We start from the raw sequence: 18,515 nt of genomic DNA on the forward strand, positions 1-18,515 counted from the left end.
ACAAAATTAATTTAGACTTTAATATACAACTAGAAGAAATTTAGGAAAGTAATGGGGAACAGATTAAGGCATTATTTCACATGGTTACAAAACCAGAAGGTCTCGACCAAAACAACTTGAAGAAGAAATTTATCAAGCAATCATCAAATAAGTCAGTCACTGAATAGGTGATTTACCCTTCATTGGCTGAAAGGGGATAACAGCTAGAAAAGAGGGTGTGTTGAGCACAAGAAAGCTACCAAGTTAAGCGCTGTCACAGTAGTTTGTTATGTTTTAGCCTGCAGGACATTCTACAGTTCACCATGTTATACTGGGTTGGTCAAAAAGTTCGTTTGGGTTTTTCTGTAAGATGGTATGGAAAAACTGGAATGAACTTTTTGTCTAACTCAGTAAAAGGCTCCTCAGAGTCACTGATGGATAATGTACCCTTCTGGCCCTCCTATATGATTTGAGGCAGCAAGAGTTAGGCTTCGTTGCTTCTAGACTCACTTGGTTATCGCCAAGGCTATGTTTCTGATCTTCTGCGGCATGCCCCTAAGATCTGAAGCTAAACATGGATTTAAATACTATTCTAAACTTTGGAGTCAATGAGACACTTTAGCAGCAAATAACATCACAAGATGCTCTTATCTATACTGTGGAGAGAGAGCTTGATGGCAGCTGCAAGGGGGTGGTGCTGAACTAACCTAAGCTCTCTACCCTGCCAACACGAGCTTCTACTGCTCCCCATTCCCCAGGTAGACCCATATCCTTCCTTTATCACTTTATCCTCAAACTGAGTGGGAAAGCTGGATCTGTGTCTACAGAGCATCTTCTGGTGGTCACTGCAGCAGGAAGGAAAGATGATAGGCGTAGACTGTTCTTGATATGGGCCCAATATCCTATGACAGTTTTGGACATTTCTCGAAGGATGCACAAGAAAATATATGTGAAAGCTGCTAGTAAGTGAAAAGAGTTTAAAAGTGATGCAGTCATGGGACTTCCCTGGTGATCCAGTGGTTAAGATTCTGCACTCCCACTGCAGGCTACATAGGTTCAACCCCCAGTGGAAGAACTAAGATGTCACATGCCATTCAGCCAAAAAAAAAAATGTTTTTAATTAAAAATCATTCAAAGCTCAAAAAGGAAATTCAGTTGAGTTTGGTTCAGTCGCCCAGTCGTGTCTGCCTCTTTGCAACCTCATGGACTACAGCATGCTAGGCTTCTCTGTCCATCACCAACTCCTGGAGCTTGCTCAAACTCATGTCCATTGAATCGGTGATGCCATCCAACCATCTCATTCTCTGTCATCTCCTTCTCCTTTGTCTTCAATCTTTCCCAGCATCAGGGTCTTTTCCAATGAGTCAGCTCTTCGCATTATGTGGCTGAAGTATTGGAGCCTCAGCTTCAGTATCAATCCTTCCAATGAATATTCAGGACTGATTTCATTTAGGATTGACTGGCTTGATCTCCTTGCAGTCCAAGGGATTCTCAAGAGTCTTCTCCAACACCACAGTTCAAAAGCATCAATTCTGCAGTGCTCAACTTTCTTTATGGTCCAACTCTCATATCCATACATCACTACTGGAAAAACCATAGCTTTGCCAAGACAGTTCTTTGAGGGTAAAGGATTGTCTCTGCTTTTTAATATGCTGTCTAGGTTTGTCATAACTTTTCTCCTAAGGAGCAAGCGTCTTTTAATTTCATGGCTGCAGTCACCATCTGCAGTGATTCTGAAGCGCAAGAAAATAGTCTGTTACTGTTTCCATTGTTTCCCCATACATTTGCCACGAAGTGATGGGACAGGATGCCATGATCTTCATTTTTGGAATGTTGAGTTTGAAGCCAGCTTTTTCACTCTCCTCTTTAACTTTCATCAAGAGGCTCTTTAGTTCTTCGCTTTCTGCCATAAGGGTGGTGTCATCTGCGTATCTGAGGTTATTGATATTTCTGTCTGCAATCTTGATTCCAGCTTATGCTTCATCCAGTCCAGTATTTCGCATGATGTACTCTGCATATAAGTTAAATAAGCAAGATGACAATATATAGCCTTGATGTACTCCTTTCCCAATTTGGAACCAGGCCATTGTTCCATGTCTGGTTCTAACTGTTGCCTCTTGACCTGCATACAGATTTCTCAGGAGTCAGGTAAGATGGCCTGGTATTCCCATCTCTAAGAATTTTCCAGTTTGTTGTGATCCACAGAGTGAAAGGCTTTAGCACAGTCAATGAAGCAGAAGTAGATGTTTTTCTGGAATTCTCTTGCTTTTGCTATGATCCAATGATGTTGGCAATTTGATCTCTGGTTCCTCTGCCTTTTCTAAATCCAGCTTGAACATTTGGAAATTCTCAGTTTATGTACTGTTGAAGCCCAGCTTGGAGAATTTTGAACATTACTTTGCTAGTGTGTGAGATGAGTGAGATTGTGCAATAGTTTGAACATTCTTTGGCATTGTATTTCTTTGGGATTGGAATGAAAACTGACCTTTTCCAGTCCCATGGCCACTGCTGAGTTTTCCAAATTTGCTGGCATATTGAGTGCAGCACTTTCACAGCATCTTAGGATTTGAAATAGCTGAACTGGAATTCCATCACCTCCACTAGCTTTGTTCATAGTGATGCTTCCTAAGGCCCATTTGACTTCACATTCCAGGATGTCTGGCTCTAGATGAGTGACCATACCATGGTGGTTATCTGGGTCATGAAGATCTTTTCTGTACAGTTCTTCTGTGTATTCTTGCTACCTCTTCTTAATATATTCTGCTTCTGTTCGGTCCATACCATTTCTGCCCTTTATTGTGCCCATCTTTGCATGAAATGTTCCCTTGGTGTCTCTAATTTTCTTGAAGAGATCTCTAGTCTTTCCCATTCTCTTGTTTTCCTCTCTTTACATTGATCACTTAGGTAGGCTTTCTTATTTCTCCTTCTAATCTCTGTAACTCTGCATTCAGATGGATATATCTTTCCTTTTCTCCCTTGCCTTTTACTTCTCTTCTTTTCTCAGCTATCTGTAAGGCCTCCTCAGACAACCATTTTGCCTTTCTGCATTTCTTCTTCTTGGGGATGGTTTTGAACCCCACCTCCTGTACAATGTCATGAACCTCTGTCCATAGTTCTTCAGGTGCTCTATTTATCAAATCTAATCCCTTGAATCTATTTCTCACTTCTACTGTATAATAGTAAGAGATTTGATTTAGATCATACCTGAATGGTCTAGTGGTTTCCCCTACTTTCTTCAATTGAAGTCTGAATTTTGCAATAAGGAGTTCATGATCTGAGCCACAGTCAGCACCTGGTCTTGTTTTTGCTGACTGTACAGAGCTTCTCCATCTTCAGCTGCAAAGAATGTAATCAATCTGATTTCAGTGTTGACCATATGGTAATGTCCTTGTGTAGAGTCCTCTCTTGTGTTATTGGAAGAGGTTGTTTGCTATGACCAGTGTGTTCTCTTGGTAAACTCTGTTAGCCTTTGCCCTGCTTCATTTTGTATTCCAAGGCCAATCTTGCCTGTTACTCCAGGTATCTCTTGACTTCCTACTTTTGCATTCCAATCCCCTATGATGATAAGGACATCTTTCATATCATGTTAGTTCTGGAAGGTCTTGTAGGTCTTCATAGATCTGATCAATTTCATCTTCTACAGCATCAGTGGTTGGGGCATAGACTTGGATTACTGTGATGTTGAATGGTTTGCCTTGGAAATGAACTGAGATCATTCTGTCATTTTTGAGAGTGCACCCAAGTACTGCACTTTGGACTCTTTCATTGACCACGAAGGCTACTCTATTTCTTCCAAGGGATCCTTGCCCACAGTAGTAGATATAATAGTCATCTGAATTAAATTCGCCCATTCCAGTCCATTTTAGTTAACTGATTACTAAAATGTCAATGTTCACTCTTGCTATCTCCTGTTTGAGCACTTCTGATTTACTTTGATTCATGGACCTAACATTCCAGGTAGGAAATTACTCATTATAAGGCAAATATAAATATTAGGATTCTTTGACATGTAACAGTGGCTCTGATATAACCCCGATCGTTAAGAGAACTCTGTAATTGCAACGTGATGTAAAGTTGCCTGTGAAGCAGTAAAACTCTTATCAACACTAACACAATCATAGCTTTTAAAAATTTGTTTCCATGCCCCCCCAAGTCTCTTACCTTGAGTTCAGGAGATAAAATTATACCAAATTCATACTGTAGGGTTTCAGGATCATAATTTATAAAGGGTAGAGCCATTTCAAGAAAATTTTCAATGTCTTGGAGGGCCTTCTGTGCATCTTCTTTAGACTGAAACTTGTCTATTTCTTGATTAGCCAGAAGGCACTCTCCTTCATCACAGCACTGGAGAGCCTGGTAAGCAAATCCCACACACACACAAACCATGAATGAATAAATGAGAAATCTGTTTGTCCCTTAGGAGACTGTTTATCAGCCCTGGCTGCTATGAATCAGAGTTGTTTTCAGAGCTGTTAAAAAGAAAAAAAAAATCTCTACTCCCAGAAATTCTAATTCAGTAGCTCTGGGCTGTAAGCCAGGCTCCACAGGTATTTCTTTCTTTCTTTCTTTCTTTTTTTTTTTTGAAATATAGCTGATTTACAATGTTGTACTAATTTCTGCTGCATAGCAAAGTGATTCAAGTGATTCAGTTATATATATACATATATATTCTTTTTCATATCCTTTTCCATTACGGTTTATCACAGGATATTGAATATAGTTCCCTGTGGTATAGAGTAGAACTTTGTTGTTTATCCATCCTGTATGTAATAGTTTGCATCTGCTCACCCCAATCTCCTATTCCATCCCTCCCTGACGAACCTCCCCCTTGGCAACCAGAAATCTCTTCTCTGTATCTCCACAGGTACTTCAGAGGCACGGCCAAGGCTGGGAAGCCCTGTACTCATTTCATAACAAGGAATTCATTCTGACCATTCTCTCAACACCAGCTGCACATTCTTTCCCAAAAATCAATAACTGAAATATGAAATTCTTTGCAAAATCTCAAGTGTAATAAAAATGCATGATGATCGCCTAGCACAAAGAAAAAGTTTCCTCGCCACAGAAGATGTACAGATTAGAATGCTCATGTTCAGATCCAATGCCTATATGTGATACCCCTATTTTACATTCCACTGCCATGATCAAAACTTCTCTTCACTGCCTAATCATCAAAGGGGTCAGACTCTTATTCCATGGAGGAACAGTTTCTAATCACTGTTTGTTGTTAGAACAGTTTCTAATCACTGTTGCTCACAGTTACATTGCTGTAACTATGAAATGTGGAATAAGAGTCAGACTTGAGCAAAATGGCCCCCATGGTTTTTCAAAGTGTTCTAACTGCAAACTATCACCAGAGCAGAGGCTTCAGAGATGAACCTAAAACAGAGGAAGCCATCACTACCACCATGCTCATATTCAGAACAGGGGCCAAAATCCTTATGGTCCTTAATCTTGGACCGGCCGTGAATACTGCAAAGTGGACGAATGAAATAGGCATAATCAAACTCAGTTATTCAGACTTCTTACAAATCTAATTTCAAAGCTATGCCAAACCCTGGCCCTATAGCCTCTGAGAAGGACTCGGGTAGAAAAAAATATATAATTTATCTTTCAGAAATGCACCATGTCCTGTGACGTTACCTGCTGTAGGAGTTTATGCATTTTAAAGGTCCTGTTGAGCTGTATCCGTTTGGTTCTGATTTCATTTACCAAAATATCAGAAAGGTAACGTAGTTCATTGCACCTCTGACAGATCAAATCCAGGGCATAATGATGACTTGCTGCGAGCCTGTGTCCATGTATTATTACGAACCGGGCCTTTGCTAACAGGTCCTGATTTTAAGAAAGAAGGAAAATAATAACTGCGAGATCTCTATCTGAATAGAGGGGGAGAAAATGTAATTAAAAAGGAAATTGGTTGAGCCAGAGGGAGATATTGCCAAGTGTACGGTTTGATGTCATACTTCTGCCAGCTGCAAAAAAGCTTCCAGTTATAGTCATTAGCTATACGTGCATGTGCATGCTAAGTTGCTTCAGTTGTGTCTGACTCTTTGCAAGCCCATGGACTGTAGCCCACCATGCTCCTCTATCCATGGGATTCTCCAGGCAAGAATACTGGAGTGAGTTGCCATGCCCTCCTCCAGGGGATCTTCTCGACCCAGGGATTGAACCTGCATCTCTTATGTCTCCTGCATCAGCAGGCAGGTCATTTACCACTAGTGCCACCTGAAAAGCCTAATGTCATTAGCTATGGCAGCGGTGTTATCGGAAGCTCATGCACTTCTGGTCACAGAAACAGAAAATTAACCAGCCCACCCAGAAGGTGGATGAGATTTGCTCCTCCTGGGAGGTACAGATTTAGAACAGAACAAAATATAATCAATGAGATGCAAACCAGCCAAGTGAAAGCTAAGGGATTTCATATCACCTCAGCCATGGAAATCCTGTTAGATCTAGTTGCCATCTACTTGAGGACTTGACGGCTCAGACAGTAAAGCATCTGCCTGCAATGCGGGAGACCCGGGTTCAATCCCTGGGTCGGGAAGATCCCCTGGAGAAGGAAATGGCAACCCACTCCAGTATTCTTGCCTGGAAAATCCCATGGATGGAGCCTGGTAGGCTACAGTCCACGGGGTCACAAAGAGTCAGACACGACTGAACAACTTCACTTCACTTCACTTTTTTGAGGACTTGACAGATTTGAAGAGACCGCCACAGGGTTTCCCTGTCAAAAAGGAACTCAAAGCTTAGTCTCCATTCTAACTACTGACTGTCTCAACCCTGTGTTGTGACTGAAACATAAAATTTACCATCTTATCCATTTTGAAGTGTACAGTTAAGCAGTGTTGAGTGTATTCACATTGTTTTGCAAGATGAAAAAGATCTGGAGATGTGTTACACAATAATGCAGATATCCTCAATACTGTTGAACCATACACTTCAAAATGGTTAAGATGGTGAATTATATTTTGAGTGTCTTACCACAATTAAAACTAAAAATTATTCAAAACACAACAAAATGAAAACAAACAAAACAAAAACAGACAAAAAATTCAAAGCTCTGAAGCCAGTTTGCCTTCTCTTTTTTTCCAAACCAAAGAGATCTGGAACTTGCCCCATGATCACAAAGATCTACAAGTAAAATTCCAGAACTGAGCACCACAACCACTGCCTCTCAATTTTGTTTTTAGATGCTTATGCTACCGAGAAATCCATTTATTTGTTGAGAATACACCTTAAAAGGGCTTACCTGGTGGCTCAGCTGGTAAAGAATCTGCCTGTCATGCAGGAGACCTGGGTTTGATCCCTGGGTTGGGAAGGTCCCCTGGAGAAGGGAAAGGCTACCCACTCTAGTATTCTGGCCTGGAGAATTCCATGGACTGTATAGTCCATGGGGTCGCAGAGAGTCAGACATGACTGAGCTACTTTCACTTTCTCACCTTAAAAACAACAGCCTCGCTCTCACATACAAGACAGGAGAGCAAAGCTAGAATGCGTTGAGTGTAAAGCCTTGAGTTCAAGCTTTAAGACCAGCAGAATAAATGACAGCTGGCTCTTGTGAGTATTTATGCTTTATGTCCATATATCCCAGGTACTGTGCTAAGTGTTTTATCCACAGCATCCAAATAATTCCTAATAATCACTCTGCAAAGTAGGTCATCACATCCCCAATTTATAGATAAGGACACAGAGGTTTAGAAAACTTAGTTTACCCAAGGCCACACAGCTGGTAAGGCTAAATAGACCTATCTATATGAATCTGTGTCTGATTCAGTTGCATATATCAAATGATGGTTATTTAAGGAATTATATTTTTAAGGTTTCCATCGTTTCCAAATACCAAACAGCATTCTTGATAGACATTTTTCTAGCTTCTTCAAAATGATGTATGCTCTTGTTCCTATGGATGGGCCTGAAACAGTTACAACTATATGAGATGTCTGCAAGTTCATCTCAGGCCCACACTGAACAGAATAGACAAATATTGTTGAGCCCATCATACAGACTGTTGTTACAAGAGACTAGTCATAAGGGTTTATACTACCAAAAGACATCAAAATGTAACTATTATACTCTTTAGAGACACTGCATATCTAAAATATAATCTTACCTGAGAATTTTCATCCAAGTTTTCCAACTTTTTAATTTTTTGTTTCACTTGAGCTATAGTCCCTGTTACATCTGCCAACTCCGCTTGTTGATTTAGTATAAGTTCAGCTTCACTCACGAGCTAAAAGTAGGGGAGGAGAAAAAGTCTTCAAAGCACGCAAATTATTAAGCCTTTTCACCTAATAATCAAGCTTTGTAGTAAATGCTATTAATTAAGAACCTCAACATGGAAAAATCACACATACGGAAAATGTTTTCAGATATCTTATTCACAGAAATCAATATAATCTGTTAAAATTTAACCTGCTAGACATCAGTGTGCACTCATGATTTATAAAAGACCACAATGTACATGTGAAGGCATTTGTATGTGGACATGTATAGAGGTATACATACGTGCATATACATGCACATATATTCCCTAGCTGTATGGTGAGTGGCTCTAGAAACAAAGACCCTTCAGTAGCAATGAGCACATCTAATACCCAGACCTTGGTTTTGAAAATCATTTTCCAGAAAAAGAAATTGGGGCTTCATAGGAAATTGGCTGATTCCAGGGCTGAGACAGAACAGGAATACGATAAGCTTGGAACATCTCTTTATGCCAGAAAGTAAAGAACTGATAAAAATATCTGGACATGTCACAAGGACACAACAGCCAGGTGCAAACAACAGAACAGTCAAGAACATAATGAATTAAAAGCTATGAAGTCCTAAGCCCAATAAGTAGATAAATATTGTACTAAAGGGCATTTTTGACAGACATTTTTCTAGCATCTTCAAAATGACTTGTGCTCTTGTTCCTATTGGTGGGCCTAAAACAGCTACAACCTCATGACATATCTACACAAAAAATCAGCATTTCACAACTATCATAGTAAAGATTGGTTGGAGCAAGAATCATCAACTGATGATACACTGATGAATTTTTGATGAGGAGCAAGATAATTGCATGGCCTTACATTTTTTCCCTACATATTGGGTTGGCCGAAAAGTTCATTCGGGTTTTTCCATAACATCTTCCAGGAAAACCTGAATGAACCTTTGGCCAACCCAATATTTCCGACCAGTTGCAAGGGCAGGCAGGGGTGGTGGGGGGAAGTAACTGTAGCATGGAGAAATTCAACAGCACCCTGAAAGGGTGACCAAAACCCTCCAAAGGACACATCACATATGCAGTATTCTTGCTGGTCATATGCAGGTTAATCCAATCATGAGACAATGTCAGACATACTCAAAATGGTGAACATTTTATTTTAAAAACGACTGTATTTTTCCAAAATGTCAGTGTCATAAAAGACAAAGAAAGGCTACAAAAACATTAGAGATTAAAGGAGACTAAAGACACATGACAACTTAATGCAATACCTGACCCTCTAGACTGGATCCTGTGCTGAGGCAGGAAAATGATATAAAGGACATGATTGAGTCAATTGAGAAAATTGGAATGCTGATTGCAGATAATAGAAAAGTATTACATTATTCATAAATGTAAAAAATATGGCCACTGTACTGTGATTATGCAAGAAAATATTCCTATTTTGTGTGTTCAAGAGGATCTCAAGTTTGAGAATATTCAAGTTTTTTCTTACAAGTTTAAATTCCCACATATGCTTTTATTTAGTTAAATGCCTAAATATTCAGAACCTATCTGCTATGAACCTATCAGAGCCTATGTCACTATGAGAGACAGATTGCGTCAGTGAGATTCGGACTCATGACAAACAATAATAGTGATCAGAGGCAACAATGACTTCACAGAACAGACTATAACCACAGGATGACAATGCAACCTGGAGGCAAATTAACATATAAGTAGAGGCACAATGGGTTTGTTCAGGAAAAGTAATGTTGCTACATGTGTTTGGTTGGAGAGGAGGGACAGACATTAATATCTGGAAGGCCCAAGAGTAATCTGACCTATTCTTTCATTTTTTTAAATATAAATTTATTTATTTTAATTGGAGGCTAATTCCTTTACAATATTGTATTGGTTTTGCCATACATCAACATTAATCCACCACGGGTGTACGTGTGTTCTCCATCCTGACCCCCACTCCCACCTCCCTCCCCATACCATCCCTCTGGGTCATCCCAGTGCACCAGCCCCGAGCATCCTGTATCATGCATCAAACCTGGACTGATGATTCGTTTCACATATGATATTATACATGTTTCAATGCCATTCTCCCATATCATCCCACCCTCACCCTCTCCCACAGAGTCCAAAAGACTGTTCTATACCTATTCTTTCTTTAAGAAAAGTTTTACCGAGAGCCTGACACTTCAAAATCTGAATCACCAGAGGGAAAAGGCTGGTAATAACTGAGCCCTGGGTCCCCTCCCCCAACTGATTTGGCTAGAACAAATGGAATACTAGGCAAGTCAGCCATTCATGGGCAGAAACAGGCTGACCACATGTAAGAGAGAGAAGTGACTTTTCCTTGGATCCCTGGGAAAATACTATGACAGAGACTGGTAGAAGCATGGAGGCCGACTATAAAGGGAAAGGAAAATGAAGCTATGTCTCTTGACCATATAGGATGGATTTTCCAGAAGGACAGAACTAGAATATACTTATAACCTTTTAAATAATGTATAATTAAACACAATTTAATCTCATCCATCAGGCTTTTTTATAGAAATAAGTCGCTGAATCAGAAAAAAATGTTTTGTTAGATCATATTAAATATCGTCAGTATAGGTAGATGGTAGTTTAAAAATCATGAAGGAAGTTAGTATTATTCCCTTGGTAGATTTCCCATAGTCTGAAAGTATTTTACATCTAAAATACATTTGAATATCAAACATCAACGCAGACAGCAACTTTACCCCTGTCATCTACGTTAGCTCCTTAAGTGCTTTCCCATAAGAAATGAGCCTGAGCCAGAGAAGTATAAGTGTTGGCATTTTCGTAGCTGTTTTCTTCATTCTAAGTCAAAGCACACTCACACTTGCCTCCTTTTCACCTCTCTGGGGGTATACATGGGCATCCTGCATCTTGTGAGACTGTGTTTCTGATGATCAAGGAGTAAGAACCTCCAGCATAACAAAAGAAACTGTACCCAAGAAAAGTTTTAACTGACCTCTTGAAAATCCTGCTCAAACTTCCAGAGTTGCAAATACTGCTCCATTTTTAGCTGGTGTTTTTCCCAAAATCCATCAAAAGCTATTTCCATATCATGTACTTGAGTCAGCAATCTTAACAAAGCAAAATCATCATTAAACCAATGATTTGTATTGCAGGTAGGTAGATAACCCTGCTTTGGATGTTAAGAATTATTGGCAAAGTCACAGCCCATGACATTTGGTCCAGGTAGAGACTATCAGTGTCCACAGAATCTCCCCTATGAGCAAACTAATATCTGTGGGTCAACACGGGGAGGAGTTCTCAGCTTGAATGCCAGAGGTCCAGGAATACTTTTGCAGGTTAACAGGTAGCCACAAAAATATATAATTCCCTATCAAAAGTATAAGATAAGTAACTCTAAACCCCAAAGAATACTACTTACTTATTAATAGTTTGCCAGTCACCACTAGTCGGCTGATCATTTTCAAGTCTTGAACTCACAGCACCCTCAGCATCAGGCACTTCCAGATTTGTTAGCAGAAATTTTCCTTCTTTGGTTACAGCTGTGATATCCTTCTGTACAAAGGCAAAATAGGAAGTGTCAGCCTGCTGGGCACCTATTCTGAATGAGCTGGGTAGAAGGCAGCATACAGCAACAGATGCAGAATAGCATAGTTCTAGCACAGCCTTTGCTTTCATCACTGAAAAGTCAAGAACTACCTCAGTACCATGGAATCCAAAAGCTGCAAGGATCTCCAAGAAGCCTCTGCCTATTGAGACAGATTTACAGTCCCCAATTTTATAGGCACAAGTACCCCAAGGCTCAGTTTGTAGCTTCCTCTCACTGGTAGAAAGTTCTAATTTAATATGGAAGCAACCTAAGCATCCAACAACAGATGACTGGATAAAGAAGATATGGTATACATACATATATATATATACAATGGAAAACTACTCGGCCATTAAAGAATAGAATCTTGCCATTTGCAACGACATGGATGGACTGGGAGGGTATTATGCTAAGTGAAATAAGTCAGACAGAGAAAGACAAATACCATATGATGTCACTTATATGTGGAATCTAAAAAGTAAAACAAACTAGTGAAAAAAGAAACAGAGAACTAGTGGTTATGGATGGGGATAGGGAAGGAGGAGGGGCACCATTTCAAAAAAAGGGCCACTTAAATTCAACATATCCAGGACATCCTCCTCTCGTACTCTTTTTTTAATATTGTGCTTTACACCATATAAACATCTCTTTTTGTCTCCCTACCCAGCAATCTGTGTGAAATAAGACACACTCAACACCTCTCTATCAAAAGAAAGACCATGGAAAATTTTGGTTTGTCTCCCCTATCAGACATACCTTTAACAGGTGGTACCTTTCAGCACGAATTGCAAGAATTTCTTCCATTGCAGGAATGTCACCTGGTAGTTCTGTCTCAGCCAGTTCAGTTCCAAAGGACTGTAACATCTGAGCCGTATCTTTCACTGTGAGGGCAAAATTTTCTATAGCCTGCAAAGAGCCCGGGCATGATTCTCTTAATTCTGTGGTAACTTGGCCAGCATATCAAAACCTAGACCAGCAACTATATTAACTTTCATTTAGATATGACAGCCAAGACATATACTATGACCTCTCCTCTGCAAGGAAAGGTAGCATTGGCCTTGACAATGAACCCTAACTTTGCATCTAAGCCCCTAAGAAACTTAGTGAGGTGAAGAGACTTCTTGAATATCTAAACATCTGTACTTATTTCTCAAACAATGATGAAAACCGTTTCTTAAATATGCCACGTACTGAGTAATTTGTTTTATTATCTGGCAAAACATTGTGTGTTCCTTATTCTATTTAATTTTGGAATTGCACAACTGTTTTAATAATAACTACTTCTGAAGAGATATGAGAACATCAAAGCCACTTTATTATCATTTATGAACAAGTGTTAGCATTTGATGGACTAAGATGACAGAGGAACATTAGTCACAATAATTCATTTCAAGTTCTGGAGAAGATTTGAAGTTATGACCCCAAAGGCTCTGCTGCCCTAAAATGTCAAGTAAGGTTTGGTTGTTCATTTTGTTTCCAAAATCAGTGACTTAGAGAAAGGACAACATTTAGAGACTATATAAACCCTCTGTTTACCATGTAACTCAAGGCATCTGCTCTTTTATTTTTAGCTTTCTAGGTTATTAAAGGCAAGCCACTGCTTATTTTGACGACTCACTTTCATATGAATGAACAGGACTGCTGAATGAAAATAAAGATGAGGAAAATAAAATCCTGATTTAAGTAAATATCATTATTTCCTTCAGAAGGGTTCCCATCCCTCTGGAATTAGAAGACTCTTATATGACAAATTCACTCTAGTGAGGCACAGAGCCCTTGCTTATCCATACATTTCTAGAACAGAAGGCATTTTTGCTACAAATTTAACTGCCCCCAGCAGAATCACTAGACTGATGAGATTAATAAGATGACTCTCATTTTCTGAGGGCAAGCCATAGGCCAGGCACAGTGTCAAACATGGTACATCTGTAATCTTATTTAATCTTCTCAATAACCCAGTGAGGTCAAGTCTTATTCTTCCCACTGTATAGTTGGAAAAACTGAGGCTGAGAGAGCTTTTACAACTTGCACAAAGTTATATTGATAAAAATCAGCAGTGCTAGGATTTGAACCCAAACCCTTGGTTTCTTCAAGTTACTACACGGCCACAGGAGAGGGTGGGCAGAGTAAGGTCTCCTTATTCCCTAGGCCTCTCATTTAAATGCCATCCTCAGTGACTCTTCATCATTTCTAGATATTTCCTAAGCAAGAAAATCAAGACGTTGAATTATATGTTTTTGAAAAATAGGAACCCCAGAAATCTGTTTTTCCCAAGGAAGAAAAAAAAAAAATTCTAGAACTAGATTTCAAAAATGAACTACAGGCTCTACAGTAAGGGCAAAAGAAACATACATTTCTGAAGGTGATCCATTCACTGTGGCTGTACTGCAAGGTGCCGCCTAACTCAGTGGTTAACTGCTTGTCATCAATGTATGTCAGCAAATCACTAACTGAGCTCAGCATAACAACCTATACAAATAAGCGAGAAAGATACCGTTAACTGCCCTCCATGGCACTCCTCCACACAGCCAACTGTACAATGAACTTCAGCATTCGTTTAGCAGAAATTTATCTTTTATAAATGGTTCTAACAACTCTCTCCTGTACATCCCCACACACATGGATACACTACCTTCCCTCAAGGAATAATAGTTTTCATTTACAAAACATTCTCTGTAAAATGAAAGTAATCTCCATAGAAACCCAAACACCTGATTCTCTCTGACCTAAAAATTTTGCACTGTCTGTGGTCAACCCTCTGAAAGAATGTTAAGCCCATGACAAAGGAAGGGCTTTCTATAGTAAATTATAATTTATCATGAGGGACTGATCTTTGCAAAAGTAGCAAAATTTATGAGCACTCTTATTTCCTACACTAAAAGTGTATAAAAATATCTTCTGGAAAAAAAAAAAAAAAAAGCTACTCTGAACTGCTCAGGATGTAAGTTCATGGGAGGTCAAATACATAAAACACACATTCATTTTATTCTCTAAAAATAAAATGTCCTGATTTTATACACACACACAAATACATACACATATATATATATACACACACACACATATATAACATATGGGATTTACATCTTTTTTCAAAACGAACTGCTTTGTTACAAATTGACTAATCTTTTCCTTTACTTTAACAGTAGGAGCAGAAGACTTTAAGGCATTTTGAATTTACATTTTTGGAAGACAAAATCTAAATTTTTTTTCTTTTACATGCACTTGTGACCACATGTAAAATAACAACAACATGATACAAATTCTTCATGAGAAAGGGTCAAAACACTTAAATAATATATTCTTACCGGTAATTTGAGCATGAAATCTTCCTGACTAAATCGAAATCCAATGTCTGTGAAAGTTCGTTGGAGAAAACTGGTGGGACGAAGGACCAAAACCAAGTGCAAGTTCCCAGGGAATGAAGACTATAGGGAAAAAAACAGCACAGGAAAAAAAGAAAAAATTGTCAAAACATGCACTCGAGTGAGCACACGGCAAAAAATATATAATCAAAGAAAACAAATTCTAAAGTCATAAAATCCACTGAAAAGATAAAATTTAAAAAATGGATGCTGATAACATCTTAAAACACGAAAATAGAAATGAAATGAATGTAAGGTCATCAGGTCAGATCCTTGCAGTGCTTGTGGCCTGGAATTTTCTCACACTGAATTACACTCTTAAGCTTCATTTTAAACATGATTGTTTTTGTACTCAAATTGTTTTTAATCCTTGCAAAACAGAATCAGGAGGCAGATTTCTAGGATAGCCCTAAAAGCCTAAAGGGAGCTGAAATAGTGAATACCTGCAGTAAACAATGGAAGAAAACTATTTTGTGGACTTGTATTTTTATTTCATCCAAGAGACATTCACCAAATATCTTCTACATGTTTCCTCCACATATTTAAGTGAATGATTATCAGGCACTGTTAGCATTCAGTGTACACCAATTAATAACATACAGTCCCTACCCAGCTTGTAAGAAAATGATAGTCTAGAGTCCATTAGCATCATTTACTCTATAGCATGATAAGTTGATAAATGAAACAAGGGAATTAGAATAATATACAACAGGAAGGTGTAGCACAGAGCATCCTAGACCTAGGAATGTCAAAAAGGACTTGCCTAAAGAGGAATAAAGTGGATCAGACTGTTTTTCTGGTGTATCCATGTTTTCCAACTTCTTAGAATACTGGCATATAGTAGGTGGTCAAGAAGTAACTGTTAAATGAAAGAGTGCAAAAGACAAGGAGGACCCTATGCAAAATTCACAAGGGCTGGAATAATATGGCCTGATATAAGTAATAAAGTACCACATTCAAATGCTTACTGTATGCCAAGTATTTTGCTAACATCATCACAGTTCCTCTTCATAACAATCCTGTGAAGTAGTTAGGCAATCCACTTTTACAAATAAAGAAAGTGAGGCTCAGAGAGTTTAAGTATAACTTGGCTCAACTGGTGAAGTCTGAATTGGTACCCAAGACTGTATTACATCAAGAGGTCCCAGTCAGGAAAGCTAGAGGAAGATGCTGCCGGAGGGTGGAGAGATGTAGTCATGGGAGATGGTGCTAGAAAGATGAGCAGGATCCAGACCAGGAAAGATCTTGGGTCTTTTCCTGGATGCAAGGGGAGACTCTTAAGGGTTTTTAAGTAGCAGAGCGACATAATTAGATTTGCATTTTAGGAGGATCACTTTGGCTTTGGGAATGGACTGGATATGGACAAGAATGGAAGCAAACAGATGAGTTTGCATGCTGGAACAGTCATCTAAGCAAGAGATGATGAGTTTCTGAACTACAGCAACAACAATAGGGATAAGGGTAGAATTTAGGAGGTATAATGTGCAAAGTATGATAACTGGATATGTCTGATGAGAAAAGAATGACTATGACAGTCAATTTCCAGATTTCTGGCTTGAGTAATTAACTGGGTGAATGGTACAACCCTCATTGACATGGGAACACAAGAGAAGCAGGCTTTCAGGAGGGGGATAAGATACTGATTCTTATTCCTGGACCTATTGGGTTGGAAGGGTCAGCAGGACAACCAGATGATGTCCATCAGACAAATGGATGTACAAGGAAGGAGGGAAAGAAGCCTAGACTTCTTCTAGAATTGGGAGTCATCAGCCTCAAAAGAGCAGAGTGAAGCATAATAAAGCAAAATATGCTCAAAATGCTTTAAATACAGTCATCTTTCAGGAATGCTGAAATACTAATAATTGAGAAAAACTATAAAAGAAAAATTAATAAGATACTGTGGGGGCAGGTATATATGGAAAGTCTGTACTTTCTACTGTGAACCTAAATCTGCACTAAACAATACAGTCTATTTTTAAAAAAAGAATAACTTTCATAGAGGGATAAGACCTAGACTCTGAAATAACATTCAAAAGTGGAAATTTTTAAAATTTAATTCGAGATGGTGATAAAACCATAAACAAGTAGCAATGACAACTAAAGTGAGGGAAAGAGAACTGAATGTGACACAAATAGGGAAAAGAAAGGAGCACAAGCTTAAATCAGTAAATTAAACAATGATTACAAACAGACACAAACTGGGATGTCTATCCAACTGATCACTCCCCAAGGGGGCCATGTCTGCACTACCCTCCCCTCCCATGAGATTCTACATCCTCTCCCCACCAAATTCCTATGTTGAAACTTAAGCCACAATGTGAAGGCATTTGGTGGTGGAGTGTTCAGGAGATGACGAGGTCATGAGGATGGAGCCCTCATGAATGGGATTAGTGCCCTTAAGAAAGAGACCCCAGAGAGCTCCTTCACTCCTTCAGCCATGTGAGGACACAGAAAAGATGGCCATCTATGAAGCAGGAAGGAAGCAGGCCATCTATGAGCTCTCACCAGATACAGAATTTGCCAGCAACCTGACCTTGGACTTCAGACTCTAGAACTGTGAGAAGTAAATTCTGTTGTTTATAAGTCACACAGTCTATGGTATTCTGTTATAGCAGCCCATAAAGACTAAGACAGTCTCTTATTAATCTTAATATTGGTTCCTAATGAGAACTGTTATCTTTCTACATGACCTTGCCCTCCTAACACACAATGATTTGTCATGGGATGAAAATTTGATGTAAGCAGAATCCAAGTCTCACACTAGCATTTTTTGAACTAGCACTAAGGGAAGGAAACTTAGAGGGTGCAGTTCCAGGGCCACTGGTTAGCCATGACCCCTACAGCCAGAGGAAGCTTATTTCAAAGAACAAAGCAAACAAGTATAGAGAACTGGAAACAGAAACAGAGAGTCCCAATGATACTGTATATCCTACTGTCTATTATGTTGTTTTTCAGTTGCTAAGTCATGTCTAACCCTTTGTGACCTCATGGACTGCAGCACACCAGGCTTCCCTGTTCTTCACTGTCTATTATGTACAAATGTATACTTTAGTTTATGCTAAGAATGGTATAATACCTCCCATAGTTGTTATAAAAATTAAAAGAAATAATAAATATAAAGCTACTTTGTCAACCCTAGAAAAAACTAATAAGATAGTTTTTTTTTTTTTTAATTTACTTAGGGTTCTTGGACTTATGCACAAGTAGACTTAGACAAAAGGTTTTTCAGGCTATGGATAAAGGCTTGCTTAAGGGAAACTCAGACAGGGACTTGTGAGAACTCTGGACCTATTTCTAGACTGAGAGCACTAATTCTACTTCTACCCTGAAATAGAATTCATTTTAGGAGTTAAGTCTTTCCTTCTTCACATGGGCAAAT

The 18,515-nt window shown here is 39.0% G+C and overlaps 1 protein-coding gene across 8 annotated transcripts in view; it reads right to left on the reverse strand.

Annotated features, from left to right (window-relative positions):
- MCF2 (MCF.2 cell line derived transforming sequence) overlaps positions 1–18,515 on the reverse strand; it is a 125,404-nt gene that overhangs the window by 50,618 nt on the left and 56,271 nt on the right. For 6 of the 8 annotated variants that reach the window (XM_070784606.1, XM_070784605.1, XM_070784611.1 and 3 more), the window contains 8 exons: positions 15,080–15,199; positions 14,124–14,240; positions 12,528–12,677; positions 11,604–11,737; positions 11,178–11,292; positions 8,093–8,212; positions 5,623–5,814; positions 4,141–4,332 (listed from right to left, as the gene is read on the reverse strand). In XM_070784606.1, the coding sequence (XP_070640707.1) occupies positions 4,141–4,332; positions 5,623–5,814; positions 8,093–8,212; positions 11,178–11,292; positions 11,604–11,737; positions 12,528–12,677; positions 14,124–14,240; positions 15,080–15,199 (1,140 nt within the window). The remainder of the gene's footprint in view (positions 1–4,140; positions 4,333–5,622; positions 5,815–8,092; positions 8,213–11,177; positions 11,293–11,603; positions 11,738–12,527; positions 12,678–14,123; positions 14,241–15,079; positions 15,200–18,515) is intronic. The other 2 variants (XM_070784608.1, XM_070784612.1) reach the window with 1 other exon arrangement.

The sequence above is a fragment of the Bos indicus genome, chromosome X, assembly GCF_029378745.1.
Source record: "Bos indicus isolate NIAB-ARS_2022 breed Sahiwal x Tharparkar chromosome X, NIAB-ARS_B.indTharparkar_mat_pri_1.0, whole genome shotgun sequence".
NCBI lineage: Eukaryota > Metazoa > Chordata > Mammalia > Artiodactyla > Bovidae > Bos > Bos indicus.